This window comes from Oratosquilla oratoria, chromosome 18, assembly GCF_046742065.1.
Source record: "Oratosquilla oratoria isolate Oo_2021 chromosome 18, ASM4674206v1, whole genome shotgun sequence".
Lineage (NCBI taxonomy): Eukaryota > Metazoa > Arthropoda > Malacostraca > Stomatopoda > Squillidae > Oratosquilla > Oratosquilla oratoria.
In genome coordinates, this window is record NC_134794.1 from 55910040 (window position 1) to 55930825 (window position 20786).

The 20786-nt window shown below is 38.2% G+C and overlaps 1 protein-coding gene across 4 annotated transcripts in view; it reads left to right on the forward strand.

The window, feature by feature from the left end:
- LOC143035243 (uncharacterized) overlaps positions 1-20596 on the forward strand; it is a 34647-nt gene extending 14051 nt beyond the window's left edge. Inside the window, exons 1-2 of one of the 4 annotated variants that reach the window (XM_076202020.1) lie at positions 1453-1814; positions 16328-20596. In XM_076202020.1, the coding sequence (XP_076058135.1) occupies positions 16993-19338 (2346 nt within the window). In that variant the 5' untranslated portion in view covers positions 1453-1814; positions 16328-16992 and the 3' untranslated portion in view covers positions 19339-20596. Of the gene's footprint in view, positions 1-1452; positions 1815-9695; positions 12988-16327 lie in introns of those variants that run through there. The other 3 variants (XM_076202023.1, XM_076202021.1, XM_076202022.1) reach the window with 3 other exon arrangements.
- Positions 20597-20786: the final 190 nt, after the last annotated feature.

Consider the following 20786-nt stretch of genomic DNA (forward strand, 5'->3'; position numbering starts at 1 on the left):
TACAGACATTCTTCCCCTCCCACAAAAACCGATCCCGCGCAAGCGGTTGGTCTTACCTTACAAGTCGCAAGTTCTCTCCCGGGCACAACTCAAAGCAGCAGTTCATCTCCAGCAAGCCCCCTCGGGACCAGTTATCCCCAGCAAGACGCCTCGGGACCAGTTCTCCTCAGCAAGTCGCCTCGTTCCCTCCTGTGGCCCTTCGCTCTCAGACTACATCACTTGATGAGGCCCTCACTTCGGACCTTCCTTCTACGAGTCCTCGTCCATGACCTCCGAGCCTATTAACCATTAAATTTCTTAGTGTTAGTGTTATTGTGAGTCTCATTTCCCTGGTTTGTCCGAACCCAAACCACGACACTCCGTAACACTGTCCAGCATCTCGCCTTCGTTATTTCTCTCCCCAAATCCAAACTTTCCAATGCATGATCCACCTCCTATGTTCTTTCCCACTTTAACAATGATATTACCATTTACCATCGTGTATTTATTTTCTTATTCATTATCTTGTTTAGATAATTACTAATGGACTCAATTTCATCGTCTGGACTGCGATGTTGCTGCATAGACCTGAATTGTTTTAGATCGTAGTTTTTATATAGCTTCATCACAACCCAAGCCTCCCTATTTGATATACTACTAAACTTAAAAGGGGTTTAACACGGTCAAACATGTTGTTTGAGAGTATGTTTGAACATGTGAAAGGGGTAAACATGTTGGACCAACGTGTTGGACGGATGTCTGATCTGGCCTGACTTTTGTGAGCGGAGCTTGCTCGTTCATGTCCATCCATGAACGTCTGAACACGCATCAGTCTCCAACCGTCATACATACTGAAATCTCGCGGAAGTAACATTTATAGTAGCTCCTTCAGTGACAGACTTGCCGATTATTTCCAAAATTAATGATACGTGTGCCGTAGGACAAGGAAAGGGAAATTATTGTATATTTCATAAAAAGCATATAACATTGTGGATGGTGAAATCAAAAGAATACTCTAATAGAAATTTAAGAAATAAAGGTATAGATGAATTGCGTGGAAAGCTAAAAGAACTTGACCCTCAATGCACGCGGGATGATGTGATGAAAAAAAAATCAACTGTCTTCGCAGTTCTTTTAGAAGGCATGGCAGGTTTCTGGTATAATACTAGATAATGTGCTAGTTGCGATGAGAGCTGAAAATCTCAAGTCTTGCAGAGATCTGTACGTTGCTAAAAAATGCAATGTTGCGCTCAGCCGTTCATGAGGGCTAATGGACTTTCTCATTACGGTGTCTTTACAAGTAATGAATGGAGTGACCAAATTCAGAAGTTCTAAATATGTTGATTCGTCCTTCATTAAGTTGGTATAAGAAATGTGGTCCCTTTTCAGTAACCAGTCCTTTGTCCACTTCCTTTTCTTTTCGTTAAAGGGCAATCACTATTCCAATTGCCATCACCTCGTCTTCAGTAAGGGACAAGTTGCCCCTTCTCCTCTTGGCACCGACTAAGATTGTCTGTCTGTTTGGTCTGAACGTGTAACAACTCTTCAAACATGTTGTGTTGGAGGTTTGATGAGCGAGTTGGCCAACACGATTGATTGTGTAAACCCCCCTTAATTTTAAGCACAGAGGGAGATCGTACGTTACATACTTCCTAACTTCCGTCCGCACGAGCCATAGGTGCGGACTGCGGAGTGGATCGAAGTGCTGTGGAGTGGAGATAGTAAACAAAGAATTGAGAAAGATAGTGTTCATATGTTATTTTATGAATTAAGTGACATCATCATTGTTATGTATTTCTGAGAAAGCTTTATTCAAAAACTGTGCAATTGGCAAGGTGAGTTGATCTAAGTTATAAAGAAAGATGAGGCAATGGGTAGATCATAAATGTCATCGGAAATAATAACAATTATTTTTTCTTCTTTTGTTCTCCCCTAATGTTTACTTTATGTAAACAAGCTTGAGGTAACAATCCAAACAATTCAAAATTATACGTCATTCAGAGTATTTGTAGGAAATTTCCTTTAGACGCTCACCCGTCCAGCAGCCATAACAATTATATATATACTTAGTTATATTCAATATTGGCCAGTCAACAATTGTTGTCTTACAATTTATTTTTTATTGGTGTAAAACTACATGTATTAAAGTATTATTTCTTATGTGCATTTTTTTACACTTTAGTATTTGTTAAGGGACCTCAATAGAAATAAGCCCCTTATACTTATTGGGCTTTTATGAGTTATCTCTAGTATATTATATTCTTACATACAGTTGTCAATCATTTCATTTGTACTGGGTTGTGGCTGGAATTCCGTATAAAATTATTACATACGACAATAAATTATATATATTTTTTGTGCAATTGCAGCTCTATAGTTTGTCAGTTTTTGTTTATACTATTATCTATATATTTTCTTTATATGTTTTTAAAGTGCATAATTATGTGATATAACAATACAAAATTAGATATTAATTTTGTGAAATATAATACAGCAACATGATATACATTTTTATTGGTGAAAATCAATAGCAGAAAAAGTTGCTAAAAGCAACACTCAAATGAACATAGCAACTGTGACTGCTTGAAATGCCATCTCTATTTTGGTGGATGTGGAGATTGAAGAAATTAAAGTATGATAAATTTGTCTATTCTAACCTAATCTATCCAACCTACCTATCTACCTAACTTACCTACCTACCTAATCTAACCTACCCAATCTAACCTACCCAATCTAACCTACCCAATCTAACCTACCTACCTAACCTACCCATCCAACCTAACCTGCATTTAATAATGTGGTACCTGGAATTCTAGAGGTCATCAAGGTTGTTGTCTTCAACATCTGAATCTATCAAAACAAAGATGGTGTCTCAAGGAGTTGGCACGATTCCGTTCATTTGTGTATTGCTGTGCTTCTTGGTGGAGATCTCCAATGGCTGTGGACAAGACAACTGGCTATGATTTACAAGAGTAAATCCATAGAACTAACCAGCCTTTACTTGTTCTGCTACTCACATTGCCTTTAATACTTGCTTTGCTACTCACATCACCTCCAGAGTGTGGATCAAACCTTTGCACACCTAATTTGGTGTCTTATTTTAGTGTTGTCTGCAAACTTACTAATATCACTGCAAATCCCATTGTCCAAATCATTTATATACATAATGAACAATAAGGGACCCAGAACTCCTGGGGAAATCCACTAGAAACACTCCCCATTTGGATTTTACACTGTTTATGTTGATCTGTTGTTTTCTGTCGCTGATCCATGTTCAAAAACATTCAAACACTTTTCCTCCTATGCCATAGGCTTTGACTTTATTTAGTAGTCTAAACAAAGTCCTTGTTCCTTTTTATTTGTTAATCTTTATTTACTGCAGTTGGACAAGAATGATCAGAGTTAATACTTCTGCATGTTTTTGAAATACATATTTAATTTTGAGTCTTAAAGTGGAAAGATATAAAATACATGCTAACCATCTCTGCAATTTTCAAACTTTGAGAAAGAATGTATGCACACAAGGAAATGAGAGAAAAAAATGCCTGCAAGCTTTCTTTCAAGATGACAAAACAGAAAAGGACTAACATATAATTCATAAACCAATCTACTCCAGAAATACAATTTTGTTATTGTGCTGAACACAGCATAAGAATAAGGTAAACATGGCCACCACTCCAAGCAACCTTCACTTTCACAAAACATAGAAGTAATGGGTACTTGTGGGCTATCTGTTGCCACTTTTTACCAATGTATTACTTATGGATTATGTCGGCACTTTTTACTAATGTGTAACTTCTACTTTGACTTTACTTTTTTTTAGGAATGTACCCTTTAGGGTTACAGAGAGTAGGATGCCTAGTCCTGTCCTCTGTCCTGTTTTTGGTAGCCTTTTACAAACGACTCAAGTGAGAATACTCAGTGGCAGTATTCTTTCATCCTCTACCACAGGGTTGAATGGTTGTGTCAATGATATTTTGATGGAGCCCAAAGGGATTTATTGCCATCTTCTCTTTTTCTACATGAAGGGACAGAGAGGGGGGGGGGTGCTGATTAAATGAAGCGGCTTTACCACATTGCTTCAGACCCAGGGCAGTAGGAGTGGAGTGGATGAGGATGAAATGGGTGGAACTGGATTTATACCTTTTGACTTTGGCTACCTCCCTTACATGGGGGAAAACCCTTGGATGTATGTCACTTGTGGGTTATTTGTTGCCATCTTTTAATTTACATTCTGACAGATAACCATAATAACCCACTAGGGTAGGTTAGTTGTGGCATCCTGCAGGGTTACTTAGCCAAACCTAACTTTACCTCAACCTCATCACTTTTTAAAATTTTCACCCTTTTCACATAAACCTTTTAAATTACCAAAATATAAATTAAAAGGTGGGTATTACTAAGGAAGTGCACGCCTATGCAGTATATCAAATATGAGATTAAATATTAATTTGGTAAATTAAAGTACATTAACATATGTTTTTCTTGGTGGAAATCAACAAAAAAAACTTGCTGAAAGCTATACACTACTGAATGGAGCTACTACACGAGCTTTGAGATACCATGTTTGTGTCGTCTGTCCAGTCCTGTATAATCCTATTCCCAGATGATGATGGCCGTATGTTAGGTTAGGCCAGACCAATTTATTATTCAGTTTTGTTGTACAATGAAGAGAGGTTGAAAGTATCAGTCCAGATCTTTATTGCATTCGAGACCAGGTATTTGTGATCTTATCTAAACCTTCTGTGTGGGATAGTTTATTTATTATTTTATGCTGTGTTGACCCTTTCTCATCTTTATTGAAATGGGGTGGGGGGGTTGGCATCAATCTGGTGTACTAATGCAGTTGGAAGCATTTAGGCTTGAATTTCTCTCAGATTCCCTACAGTGATGGTTTCCACCCCCAACAATCCTGGTGTATAGGGCAAAGGTAATGGTATCGGTTGCAGCCACACACCTCTTGGCACATGTTCTTCACCTACTCCACAAAGGCACCCAACAAATGTAAACATTGCCATATCCTTCCCAAGTGTCCCTCACCCACTGTTCAGTTGTTAAATATTAGTCAAAGTTGGTTAGTGGCTCAAACATATGCAGCAATAGATTAAAGCAGCTCCATCAAAATCCACGTAAAGAAAATTGCATGCTGGCTAGCCATCTTTTTGTTAAAGTATGTCATCAAGCAACACTACACAGTGGTTTGACTTTTTTCTCAAAAATGGCTTTACAGTGCAATTTATCTTATTTTATTTTCACTCTTTTTTTTACTTTTATGTGTAAATGATTTAATAAAGCCTGAAAGGATTTCTCCCCAGCTTCACTTTTTCTGCATGAGGGGACAAAGAGAAAGAGGTCACTGATTAAATGAAGTGGTCTTGCTGTGGATGTGCTGTGTCTTGCGATGCTGCTTCTGACCCTGGGCAGTGGGCGAGATACAGGGATAACCCATCATCCAGGAGGAGCCAAGGGAGAGGGAGGGTGGTGAATTGGAATGGAGTATGTGGGGATGGAATGGTGTTTGAGAAGTATGGTGGGGGTTATAAGCATGGATAGAGTGGGACATGAAGAGGTGAGGAGAGTAAGGATGGGAAGGGAGCTGATTGATGGCAAATGGAAAGGTTGAGTGAAGAAAGACTAGGAAAATGAGTGAGGAAGGCAGAGGTGGATGGAGTGAACTTTAGGGGAAGATTGAGAATGAGAGGGATGAATGGGGCCTTGAGTAAGGGGAATGCATGTTGAGCAAGGAAGGGAGAGGGCAAGATAGGTGTGATTGGAGAATGGATGAAAAATTGATACAGTCTGAAGAGATTTTTTTTTCCCCCTGGGTATTTTCAGTTTGCACATGAGGGGTTGAAGAGGGAGGGTTGCCATGCAAAAGAAAAGGTAGAAGTAAACCAGCCTTGGTTGTCAGGTCCTGCAGTGGATGTGTTATGTCTTACTGCATTGCTTATAACCCAGGCAGTGGGTAGAGAGTTTGGGCCCTTCATCCACTTGGAACTGAGGTAAAAGGGAAACAAATTGGTAGGGAGTGGGTATATGCACTGGTACCTACCTTATAATAGGGGGAGCAGTTTGATATATAGTTATTTCCTTTGTGTCTTTATTTATCTATTTTTTCATCATTGACAGTGTTCTTTTGACCAGAAGTATAATTTTTTTTCCAAGTTTCCAAATCCATTTTTTTTTTCTCAACATTTTGGTTTTCTTTCAGGCATTTCAGGGAACTCTTTACAGTTTTCTACCCAGAAAACAAGAACTTCTAAAAACACATAAGGCTTTTGGTGTGGAGTAATTCTACCTGTGCAATTCCCAGTGTGAAGAAATTGTTTCATCAAGATGATGTGCTGGATATTGGCCCCATAGCTTATGTGTTCATCATATGGTCACATTTTCCAGGGGACTAAAGGACTCTTGCAAGTGACTGGGGCAACATGACAACTCACACAGGAGAAAAATATATATGTACTCTCTGTAAAGCTTCATTCACCCAGTATAAATCTCTGGAAACGCATACGAGAACACATACAGGAGAAAGACCGTATAAATGCACTCTTTGCGCAGCGTCGTTTAACCAGTCGGGTGTCCTGAAAATACACATGAGAAGTCACACAGGGGAAAGGCCCTATTCGTGTACTCACTGTGAAGCTTCGTTTTCCAGTTCCGGGAATTTGAAAAGGCACATCAGAAGACACACGGGGGAAAAGCCTCACCAATGCGCTCTCTGTGAATCTTCATTTTCCCACTCTGGCACTCTCAAAATACACATGAGAACGCACACGGGAGAAAAGCCTTTTACGTGTACTCGTTGTGACGCTTCATTTTCCCGATCCGAGAATCTGAAAAGCCACATGAGGACTCACACTGGGGAAAAGCCGCATAAATGCACTCAGTGTGAGGCTTCGTTCGCACAGACCGGAAGCCTCAAAATACATACGAGAATTCACACAGGAGAGAGACCCTACGCGTGTAGCATCTGCAAAGCTTCATTTCTCCAGTCAGTGCATCTCAAAGGCCACATGAGAATTCACACAGGGGATAAGTTTCTCAAGTGCACTGTTTGTGATGCTTCATTTTACCATTCTTATCTGAAAATACATATGAGAACTCACACAGGAGAAAAGCCGTACCCGTGTACTCTTTGTGAAGCTTCGTTTTCCCACTTTGTAACTCTGAAAAGGCATATGAGAACACACACGGGGGAAAAGCCTCATCACTGCACTCTTTGTGAAGCTTCGTTTTCCCTTTCGAGTACTTTGAGAAGACATGTAAGAACTCACACAGGGGAAAAGCCTTACGCGTGTACTCTTTGTAAAGCTTCGTTTTCTCAGTCTGCAACTCTGAAAGGCCATATGAAAACTCACGCAGGAAAATCCTCATAAATGCACTTTTGTAGAGCTTCATGTGCTCCTTCAGGGTGTTTGAAAATACCTTTGAGAAGTTGTATGGGAAAAAACCTTGTACATGTAATCATTCTAAAGCTTCATGTCACATCTAAATACTGGGGTATTGATTGCATGGTAACATGCAGCCAATGCTCTAAGAGTTTAGGGACATTCTACAGTGCCCCTATGGACCAGAGCCACACATAATTTATCTATGTTAGAGTAGCTTCTACTCATAGAGGAATGCTACAATTTTACTACAACTGTCCCTCCTTCATGCTGTTACCATGATACTGTCCTTTACCACTTCCATGAATGTTCCTCTTGCTATCCTGTGATAGTGATAGATGAAGCATTCTGCAACCATGCTTCCTACATGTGTTGTAAAAGGTGGCTAAGTGGGAAGGAGTGATGGGATTAGGGACCCAACTCATTGTATGGTCATCCTACGAGAAGTCAAGGCATAAGAGAGTCTGGAAAAACTCCAATGATAACCCTAAAAATTGGGTAATTAAATGTGTGCAGTTATGGTACAGATGAGAGTAAAGTGGAAGAGATTGGCAGCTTGTGAGAAGGAAGATGGATGTAGTAATAAGTGAAACTAGATTGAAAGGGAGAAGTGTTTTAAAGTTTGGGAGTGTGGTGTGAAAAGCAATTTTACTTTGCTGGTAAGTGATGAGATAGGAAAGTGGAGTGGAGGGAGGAAAGTGTATTCAAAGTTAATGCAGATGAAACTGGGGTGGGAGGTATGGTTTTTTATGAGTGCATATTGACCTGGTAGTGAGGAAAGTGAAGAGGAAAGGAGGCTTTTTTTTTTAGATATATTGAGTGTTTATTTTTGGAAGGAATATAAATGTGGTGTTGGGAGATCCCAAAGATAGAGTAGGCACCAAAAAGGGGAAATACACTTTGAAACTGAACACTGGTTAACACTAGTTTTATTTCTTTAAATGTCTTCATTGTTTCTAAAGCTGTTTTCCTTCCTGATTTTGAAAATACAATTGAAAATTGCATAGGATCCTTATTTTAAAAAATAATTGAGGTTTTATGTACAAAACATACTACATACCTGTGATAGTACATTTAGCATATTCACATTGTCTATAAAAAGTAGTCAATATTTTGCCCTTGTTTTCCCTTTTTAAACTAATGAGAATATGTAAGAATAAAAGTATGTGATATTGTTATGGAAATCACGCTAATCAGGGCATTTCTAATGCCCTGATGAGCGTGATTTCCTACTGCGAGCTTGATCTTTACACACCAGTGCCCATGTATAGTCTCCCATCATAGAACTGCCCCATCTTCCTTGGTATCTTGTCTCCATTGCAGCAATGTATCGATGGAACCTCTCACCATGTTTCTTACTCATTTCACACACAAAAAAAAAAAAAATCTAAATGTGAATGAAAACAGTGCACCTTTATTGACATTCTACATCCTAAGATCTTTTAATTTTCCTAAAGTTTTGCTATGAACTGCTTGTAGTTTGGGTCTTCATTATTACCAAGGAATCCATTAACTATATCACAAAATGCATGCCATGCCACTCTTTTGACATCACTCGTTGCATTCTCAAGTTGCACCGAGTTCAACATTTTCCCTATCTGCGGACTTGTAAACATACCACCCTTTCGCCTCTGATAGATTTGGAAAGAGTAGAAGAATCTCTTGAAATGCTTTGCCACCATGATCTTATGCTTTCACAAACTGTTTGACCAAACCAAGCTTTATATGAAGTAGGGGTAGCAACACTTTGGCAGGCTCTACAAGAGGCTGTCTGACAACATCGAGTTTTCCTGGCTGTGAATCATCCCGAGGGAGTCACTCCACTTTCTGTTAGTGTTCATTATTAGCCCAACTGTCCCATAGGCAAAGAAAACATGAACATTTGGTGTACCCACCCTGTAATCCAAGTAAGAAGGTGAACATTTTAAAATCACCACAAACATCCCAAGTAAACTTATCATAGTTTGTCTTCCTGAGAAGAAGGGATGGATACTGATTCCCATTATGTAATGAAACAGCTTTGGGGGCTTTATGTAGAACTATCTATGAACAGTCATCAATTTCAATAGCTGTAAATAAGCCATTAATGTCTTCACAAAATCAGAGATCCTCCCCACCAGATTCCATTCACCCAGTTTGGATGCTAAAAGCTCAGCTCTTGACTTAGTGAGGCCCAAGTCCCTGATGAGCTCATCCAGTTCACATTGATTTGGAAAGTCTGGGTGGGTACTCAAGTCTTGGCTGAAAATTTTCATCCATTTCTTCATTGTCACAGTCTTCTCCCTCTCCTGATGAGACCTCCATCATATCCTCTGCCTGAAAAAAAATGATGCATTTATTAACTGGAACATAAATATGAATTGTATATATAATTGCATTACAAGAAAACATAGCAAGATATTTGGAAGATTTCAATATTGATTCTGTTAGTGTTCACAATTTGATAATATTTACTTATATTTTCTTGTGGCTCCAGAATCAGTAAGGTATCATCATGTGAGACAGGTGCAATAGAGGATAAAATGCTGGGATACGGAAGAGATTTTCTTCCCATAGCTTTAATGTACTTGGATATGTCAGTCATGCAAAAGTAGTAATCATGATGATGCCTTTTAGCTCTTGCCAAACTCTTGGCACAGCAAATGGCATTGCTTTTTGGGCATCTCTCAGCCATACATCTTAATTTGATCAGCAACTTCCACATATCATAAAAGGGACCTATGGTTTTTCCTGGTCACCCATACTCATTCCAAAGTACGGTCTATAAGTAATCTAGTACTTTGCAACTTTCACACTATTATGTGATACATGTTTAGGCCCAACGTAGAAACCACAAACATCAAGAATGAATCTGGTGAATTCCTGCATCCTCTTGTAGCCATGGTCAAGAACATCAAAATAATATAAACCTGGAAAAATACAAGCAACAATTGTGTGTTTTCCTGCACCCCATACATCTTTATATTAGTATAATTTTCTATATCACTAAAACAGTTGATGTAGAATAAAAAACAAGTACATATTTGAATCCAGTGCAAAAGTTTGCTAGAGAAACACTAAAAATATATATATGTATATATAAAAGAAACAAAACTTTTGTGAAAAATTGTTACCTAGTGTATAATTAAAAAAATTATGAACATAGTTTTAACAAATATTTCACAAATTCCTATTGTAATAGAGCTCAAGATCAAGTAGGTGTTTAGGTATTGTCACATCATTCAGTTTCTGACTAAAGCTCACAATTATGTTTTGATGAGGACCTCACAATATTGAGACCAAGTGTATGTAGTCATACATATCTACATCTCCCCCCCCCCTATTTTCAGGGCCTATATATCTACTGTATTTTGTAAATGTAATATCCATGTACAGTAATGCATTGTAATTTGAATGTAGCCCACTGCATAACTCATTGGAGTGAGAAGGTAACAATGGCCTTCCTCATAGAGGACCTGCTCAACTGCATGGCAGTTGTAATTACAACAGGACACGATTCAGTAGATGATTTCATATCGCCCATAGTTCAAGTGTGCCTTGCTACAGGTGAAGAGAAGACACAGTCATTCTGGGAGGAGTGGTTTCCTAGTTTTGATCTATGAATCCTTTTGCTGTAAATACATTTCAAAACTCAAGTCTGAGACTTTTCATCAAGATCCTAACACATTCCTCAGTGGGAACAATAGGTATCTGGGATAGACACAAGAAAAATACTACATAAAGGGGTGATTGTGTCTATGACAGTGTGTGGAGCAAAGATTTGGAATGTAAGGGAAGCAGAAGGGAGACATTTAAATGTGTTTGAGAAGTATGATGGTTATGAGGATGGATATAGTGAGAAATTAGATGAGGAGAAAAGGAGAGTGGAGGTGGTAAGGGAGCTGGCAAATAGAATACTGGGATGGATTGGGCTCACAGAAAAAGTGAATGAAGAAAAACTTGGCAAAAAAGTGTGAATGGTACCAAGTGGCTTTGGAGAATCATGAGCTATTGCTGGAATGACTATCAAACCAGAGACTACTGTGAAACTTGATATAGGTCAGTTATCATCATAGTTTGCATTGGTCATCTCCAGCTATTTTGGCATGTGGAACATTGGTTCCCATTCACAGGGTTTTCTCCACAAGATCCAGTCAAATTTCAGGTCAGCTGGGGAGTAGTGTGATGACCAGAACAACAAACTCATGACATAGGTTGTGGATGGAGACTAGGAAGTGAATACAAATTTTTATCCAATATCCATGAATGTATTGCATCAGTTTGCAAAATCAGTGCCCTATTTAAGGGAGATTGGGCCTGCATAAAACAACATATACCAAAACTACCCTCTGTTCAGTTTTGAATAATTTAATTGTGCTGATGGATGAAGGAAAGTGGTGTTCTGATTCTACTAGACTTGAGTGCTGCATTTAATATAGTAAAACACTATTACTTCAGGATTGTAGAAATATTGGAATAGAGGATGAAGTTCTTGATTATTTAAGGAGTCACCTTGAAAACAGAATCTTCTGTGTTCAAATAGGAAAAAATCTTATCTACTAAAAAACTTTCACAAATGGTGTCCCTCGAGGAAGTGTGTTGGGCCCAGTTTTATTTTGTGTATACACTATAGAATTTTCACTTGCTGAAGAAGCATGGAATTGATTTCAAAATGTATGCAGATGACATAGAATTCTCACTTGCTGAAGAAGCATGGAATTGATTTCAAATTGTATGCAGATGACAGTTTTATTTTTTGATGGATGTCGCAATTACTAAAGCTAAGCAGAATTGTGAAAGATGTGGGTAATTGGATGAATTTCAGGCAATTTAGGCTAAATGAAAACAACTGAATGTAAGGAAAAAATATCTTGGGAGGCTTAATATTTCTAGTCTTCAAATAAATAAAAATAATATAATGGTAGGAAAAGCAGTCAAGGACTTAGGAATGATAATTGACTGCAATCTTTCAGTGATTAGATTAAACAGGTGTCTTGTAAGAACAGGGTACCACTTAAGAAATTTGGCATTTGTAAGGAAATACCTGGAGATGCTTATCCATAATCATATAATTAGCAAACTTGATTACTGGGACTATTATAGGCTGCCAAACTAACCAACTAAAAAAATTAGAACTTGTCATGAACAGTTACTTGGCAAGTAAAAGGTCAGCCTCCATGCGAAAAGATAACACCTACACTTATAAACTTACATTGGCTACCAATCAAGACATGCAAAATCAATAGAATATGCATCCTGACTCATCAAGCAGTACAACTTTGGAAACCTGGTTTAAGAAATCTACTGCAAGACTTTCAATTAAATACTGCTTTGACCTTGAGACAATGAAAAACTGCATAGACTTAATGAGCTTAGAGTTAACCTTGAACTAAGCTTTTGAGGGTTTAAAAAAGTGTCCCACATCTCTACAATGACTTACCTGAGAGTGTTAAGAATAGTGCCAATTTGGAAACTTTTATGAAATTATTAAAGACTTGTTTATTCACAAAATCTTATGACATGGAAAATATGTGCATTGATGACAATTTTCAGTGCTAATATCAATACAAGTTTGACAGCCCTGTGGAGTGCTGAATTAACATCAGAACTGGACCTGACACCTCATCAACAGTATACGGTAAAAACTCTTGACTGATCTTAATAACTTTCCCTCAGTCCCATATATCTGCAAAACCTCCCAAGGTGCCTTCCTGTCTACCTTGTTATAGGTCTTCTCCAAATTCATAAAGGCCCAAAATAACATCCTTACCTTTTACCAAAGAAAATCTTACAAATCTGCACAACTGCACTTCTACTTTTTCTAAACCCACACTGCTCTGCACAGTTATTCTCTGTTCCTTTTCCAATCCTTTAGATTAAAACCATGCTCAACAACCTGATCACTCAAAAACTATTACATTCACATTTGTCCCCTTTTTGTTGGTAAAGTGAAACTATATTGGCACTCCTCTAGTCCTGTGGCATTCTCCCCTCCCTTAGACACACAATAAATAACTTTACTGGCCAATCTACTATAACAGTACCTCCCTTTTTAAGATGCTTCACATAACACCAACCCAGGTGTCTCACCAGCTCTCATCATTTTCAAAGCTCCTTGTACCTCATCTTTTCCTATATCTCTTACATTTGCCTCTGTTTAATAGGGAAGTTAAAATGGAATCTCATCTTTTCTATTTATGCATGAGAGGAAGAGGAGGGAGGGTTTCCATGTAAGTGAAATTGTGAGGGTAAACCAGCTTCAGGTGTCAGGTTCTGCTGTGTAGATGTTGTATCTTGCTGCATCGATTCTGACCTAGGCAGTTGGTAGGGTACAGAGATGGGTGGGAGATGTTTGCTTGTCATGGCTGACCACCTCCCTTACAAAGTGAAAGAAGCTTTTTGATATATAAACAATTTCACCTATCCTAGTTCCTGTGGAACATGCAATCTTAATCCCACGTTTGTTGAAGAACTGACAAAAACTCACAGCTATTGATCTCGGCCCCATCATCCTTGTTTTTCTTCATTATCCTTAATGCCTTCTCATCTACTCTGCAGAGGTGTCCAACAAATATAAACACTGCCATACTCTTCTACCCAATTGACCCTCTCCCAATGTTCTCTCCAAAATTAGGATTAAGAGTGCAAGTTCTGGGAGAGAGGGAAAAAAAAAATGGCATCCAATATACTGTGTGGCAGTTGCATATTAAAATACCATGGTGGAACAGAAAGAGGAATAAAGAAATGGACATTTGAACACAGAAACAATATTAGAGCTCACCATACATCCAAGTTGCATGTTGTTTACTTGGATCAGTATGGTCACTTACCAGACTGGAATAGAGTGGAGGTGCTCCACAAAGGACTTGCTAAAAGAAAAAGAAGTATAGCAGCATACATTGCTTCTCATCTTTGCAGCAACCCTAAGAATAGGTTGATAAAATTGGCTGGAGCAGTGAGTTGCTTGATACTTCACAAAGTGAAGTGGAAGGGTGAGAGGAGGGAGATCATGGAGGAGCACAAGGGATGGGGGTAATCTAGGCTATGGGGTGTATAAGATATTGATTTTCATTTTGTATATATTCTCAGTTGATGTCTTGGTAAGGACATTAGAGAATAAAAAAATTAATTGCTTAGTCACAATGCAGCTACATGCTTTTCTCTATTCTTCAACAGTTTAGGTTTTTGTCTACAATTATTATTTCATCAGCTTGGATATGGTGGATTGGTCTGTAGGATGTTCAGCTTTCTGGTGGTTTGGTTGGTTGTAATATGGCTATTTTGTAGGCACTTCCAGATTGCTGGAGTTTTGTTCTACAATGAAGAGTGATTGAAAATATCAGTCAAGACCTTTACTGCATTTAGGCCTAGGTTTTTGTGATCTCATTTGAGCCTTCTTTTTTTTTTTTTTTTTTTTTTTTTTTTTTTCCATCTTTGTGGGGGGGATTGGTATCAGTTTGGTTTGATTTTTTAATCTTAGTTACTTAGGTCTCGTATTCGTCTGGTTTGAGTCTTGAATTTCTCTTAGATTCCTGGCAGTGACTATTACCAGCCCCAACAGTCCAGGAGTATAGAGCAAAAGCAATGGTATCAGGTGCAGCCACACACCTCTTGGCACATGTTCCTCACCTACCCCACAAAGGCACCTAACAAACATAAACATTGCCATATTCTTCCCAAGTGTCCCTTACCCAAAGCTCAGTTGTGAAACCAAATATTAGTCAAAGTGGTTAATGGCTCAAACACATGCAACAATAGATTTAAGCAGCTCCATCAAACTCCAATTAAAGGAAATTGCATGCTAGCCAGCCATCTTTTTTGTTCAAGTATGTCATCAAGCAACACTACATTGATTTGACTATTTCTCTCAAAAATCTTATATTACATTTTACTATCTTAAAGGAGAGAGGCTAGAGGAGATGGATCATTTTAAGTATCGAGGGGCTTGTGCACCAGGGAATGGAATGGAAGTGGAGGTAATCTGTAGTGTGAGGGAAGTAAATGTTATGGGGGAATGAAAAGTGTCATGAGAAATTGGTATCTGGGAATGGATGTAAAGAGAAGCCTATATGAGGGGATATTGTACCTACAACTCTGTATCGGGCAGAGACATGGCATGTAATAGAGGCAGAAAGAAGAAATAAATTTAGATATATTTGAAATGAGATGTTTGAGTAGTAGGGTGGGGGATTATAAACATGGATAGAGTGAGACATGCAAAGGTGAAGAGAGCAAGGGTAGAAAGGGAGCTGACAGAGAATTGATGAAATAATACATTGGTTTGGGCAAATAGAAAGAACGAATGAAGAAAGACTAGGAAAATGAGTGAGGGAGACAGGTAGATGGAGTGAACTTTAGGGGAAGATTGAGAATGAGATGGATTGATGGGATGAAAAGGGCCTTGAGTATGAGGGGAATATATGTTGAGTAGAGAAGGGAGAAGGCAAAATAGGTGTGAGTGGAGAATGGATAAAAAAAAAAAAATTCTTGCAAGGTTGAAGAGGGAGGTTGCCAAGTAAATGAAATGGTGGAAATAAGCCAACTTAGGTTGTCAGATCCTGCTGTGGATGTGCTGTATTTTACTGCATTGGTTCTGACCCAGACAATGGGGAAAGGGGATGGCCCTTCATTCACTAAGGAAAAGAATGGATGGGGAGAGAGTGGATGCACTAGCTGGGTACTTCCCTATACATATATATATATATATATAAATGTATATATATATATGCTCTCTCTGATCAATTTAATCATTGACACTATTCTTCTGACCAAAAATGCCAAACATGGTGGATGGGAATGAAATGGGTGGGAGTTGGTATTTACCTTTTCACTTTGGGAAAAAGCCCTTGGTATATAGATATTTCATTTTTATGATTAATTTTTTCTCATAAATTTCATCATTGACAGTGTTCTGACCAAAAATACCAAATATTTTCTTAAGCTTGATTTTTTTTTCTAACATTTTGCTTTTCTTTCAGGCATTTCAAGGAACTCTTCACATTTTGCTGCCCAGAAATAAGAAACCAAAACTACTGAGAACACCTATGTAAGGCTTATGGTGTGGAGCAATTCTACCTGTGCAATTCCCAATGTGAAGAAATGGTTTCATCAAGATTTGCTGGATTACAAAATTGGCCCCATAGCTTATGTTCTATTTGTTAGCATTATTATTTGTAGACCAGTAATTTGAAAGAAGAAATGGTACCTAAAGGCAAGGTAGCCGCACAAGTTTATAAATATTAAATTTTCTTTTTTAACCATTATTATATAGGTGGTGAGCTTTTCAGGAAGTTATACAATTGATGCAGAGCTTGACTCTTCATTTAGCAAATTGAAAAGGCCTATGGGAAATTACACTGGCAAGAAATCTAACATAATTTTTGTGAGCCTTCTTTTACAATTGTGTTAATCTGAAAATACATATGAGCACTACCCTGAGGGAGGGGTTTCTGAATACAATTTCTGAATCTTGTCTACTCTTCATTAATCAAGGTTTTCCCATCATGTTAATCTAGGTTCTTGCCTTTTGACTTGCTTGCCTCCCTGATATATAGATAGTTAATCTGAAGATACTTATGAGAACTTACACAGGGGAGCTCTACATGTACTTTTTGTAAAGCATTATTTTTTTCAATGTATAAAAATGCATAGAACTCACAGTGGAGAAAAGACTGATGAATGCGTTCCTTGTGAAGCTTCACTTTCCACTTCTGGTAATCTGGAAGTATATATGGAAGCTCAGACAAGGGAAGAGCCTCATAAATGCACTTATTGTGAAGCTTTGTTTTCTAGGTCTGATGACCTGGAAATGCATATGACCACTCATGACAGAGAAAAATATACATGTACTCTCTGTAAAGCTTTATTTTTTAGTTCTGATGATCTAGAAATGCATATGACAACTCACGAAGAAAAAAAATATACATGTACTCTCTGTAAAGCTTTATTTTCTAGTTCTGATGATCTGGAAATGCATATGACAACTCATGAAGAAAAAAAATATACATGTACTCTCTGTCAAGCTTTATTTTCTAGTTCTGATGATCTGGAAATGCATATGACAACTCACGAAGAAGAAAAATACACATGTACTCTCTGTCAAGCTATATTTTCTAGTTCTGATGATCTGGAAATGCATATGACAACTCATGAAGAAGAAAAATATACATGTACTCTCTGTCAAGCTATATTTTCTAGTTCTGATGATCTGGAAATGCATACGACAACTCACGAAGAAGAAAAATATACATGCACTCTCTGTCAAGCTATATTTTCTAGTTCTGATGATCTGGAAATGCATATGACAACTCACGAAGAAGAAAAACATACATGCACTCTCTGTCAAGCTTTATTTGCTAGTTCTGATGATCTGGAAATGCATATGACAACTCACGAAGAAGAAAAACATACATGCACTCTCTGTCAAGCTTTATTTGCTAGTTCTGATGATCTGGAAATGCATATGACAACTCACGAAGAAGAAAAATATACATGCACTCTCTGTCAAGCTTTATTTGCTAGTTCTGATGATCTGGAAATGCATATGACAACTCACGAAGAAGAAAAATATACATGTATTCTCTGTCAAGCTTTATTTGCTAGTTCTGATGATCTGGAAATGCATATGACAACTCACGACGAAGACAAATATATATGTACTCTGTGTCAATCTTCCTTTACCCTGTATAAATCTCTGGAAACACATATGAGAATACATACAGGAGAAAGACCGTATAAATGTACTCTTTGTTCATCGTCATTTAACCAGTCGGGTGTCCTGAAAATACACATGAGAAGTCACACAGGGGAAAGGCCTTATTCGTGTACTCACTGTGAATCTTCGTTTTCCAGTTCCGGGAATCTGAAAAGGCACATGAGAATTCACACAGGGGAAAAGCCTCACAAATGCACTCTGTGTGAGTCTTCGTTTTCCCACTCCGGCACTCTCAAAATACACATGAGGACGCACACGGGAGAAAAGCCTTACACATGTACGCATTGTAAAGCTTCATTTTCCCGCTCGGATATTCTAAAAACTCATATGAAAATTCATACTGAGGAAAAGACTCATAAATGCACCCAATGTGAGGCTTCCTTTGAGGATGCAGATAGCCTGAATATACATATGAGTACTCATACAGAGGATAAGCTTCTTAAATGCAATGTTTGTGATGCTTTATTTTACCATTCTTATCTGAAAATACACATGAGAACGCACGCACCAGAAAAGCTTTATCCCTGCACTCTTTGTGGAAATTCGTTTTCCCATATTGTAACTCTCAAAAGGCATATGAGAACACACACGGGGGAAAAGCCATTTAAATGCACTCTTTGTGAATCTTCGTTTACGCACTCCGGCAGTCTCAAAATGCACATGAGAACGCACACGGGAGAAAAGCCTTATACATGTACTCACTGCGAAGCCTCGTTTTCCCGATCGGATAATCTGAAAAATCACGTAAGAACACATACTGGGGAAAAGCCACATAAATGCACTCTATGTGAAGCTTCATTTGCTCAGTCAAGTGGTCTCAAAACACACATGAGGTATCACACAGGAGAGAAACCCTATGTATGTACTATTTGTCAAGCTTCATTTTCCCAGTCTGCGCATCTCAAACGCCACATGAGAATTCACACAGGAGATAACTTTCTCAAGTGCACTGTTTGTGATGCTTCATTTCACCATTCTTATCTGAACATACACATGAGAACTCACACAGGAGAAAAGCCATACCCATGTACTCTTTGTGGAGCTTCGTTTTCGCATCTCGTAACTCTCAAAAGTCACATGAGAAGACACACTGGGGAAAAGCCTCACAAATGCACTTTTTGTGAGTCGTCGTTTTCCCTTTCGAGTACTTTGAGAAAGCACATAAGAACTCATACAGGGGAAAAGCCTTATGCCTGTGCTCTTTGTGAAGCTTCATTTTCTCAGTCTACAAGTCTGAAGGGTCATATGAAAACTCACGCAGAAAAATCCACATAAATGCACTTTTTTGTAAAGCTTCATGTACTCCTTCAATGTGTTTGAAAATACATTTGAGAAGTTGTATGGGAAAAACCTTGTACATGTCATCTTTCCAAGGCTTCATGTCACTTCTAAATACTGGGGTATTGACTGCATGCTAACATGCAACCAATGCTTTAAGAGTTTAGGGACTGTTCTATGGTGCCCCTTTGGGCCAGAACCACACATAAGTTTTCTTTGATTAGAGTAGTTACTTCTCATAGAGGAATACTGCTACTTTTGTACTAAAACTGTCCCACCTTCATGCTGTTACCATGATACTGTCCTTTACCACTTCAATGAACATTCCTTTTGCTAGCCCCTATGGTAGTGGTTGGGGGGAGGGGGATGAAAATTTCTGCCACCATACTTCCCCCCACATGTGTTGTAAAAGGTGGCTAAGGATCCTGCTCTCTGAATGGGTATCCTACAAAAAGTCAAGGGATAAGAGAGTATGGGAGAACTCCATTGATAACCCTAAAAATTGGGTAATTAAATGTGCGTGGTTATAGTATAGATAGAATAAAAGGGAAGCGATTGGTAGTGAGAAAAGTGATGATGAAATGGAGGCTTTTTTTTATATAAAGTGTTAAAATAGTTTTGGAAGGGATTTGAATGTGGTGTTAGGGAGACCACATTGGTTAGTAGGCACAAGAGATGAAAATGTACATTGAAAGTAAACAGTGATAATTAAAAAAATTGATGAACAAACTAATATATAAGAATAAGTAATTAACAAATATTTTTAGTTATTCTATTGTAATAAAGCTTGAGATCAAGTAGTTTAGATATTGCCATTGACTAAAAGTCACTTTTCATTCAGTTTCTGACTGATCTTGAAGCTCACAATTGTTTCAGTGAGGATCTTGCAATAGTGAAACCAGGTGTATGTATCCAAACACCTACACCCCCATATTTTTACTGTATAATGTAAAAATTATATCCACATATAGTAATGCAATGCAGTGTGAATGCAGCTGTACACATAATTATTGGAATAAGAATGTAGTAATGGCTTTCCTCATAGAAATCTTGTTGAGCCACATGGCTGATGTAATCATGAGAGGACATGACCCGGCTGATGATTTTTACAGTATATCACCCACAGCTCAAGTGTGTTTCACCACAGGTGAAGCGAAGACAAGGTCATTCTGAAAGGAATCCCCAGCCAGAACGAGTGGTTCCCTAGTTGTAAACTATAATTTCTTTTGATGTAAATAAATTGCATAACTTTTAAGTCAGACTTTTTCATTAAGATCCTAACACATGTTCCTCAATGGGAACAATTGGAATCTGGGATGGACATAAGGAGAATGGGTACCTTTACAAAAAAGTGTGGATAGCAGTAAGTGCCTTCGGAGAATAGTGATGAATGAATTTGTATGAAACCGGAGACTACTGTGAGACTCTATTTAAGCCTGTCAGTG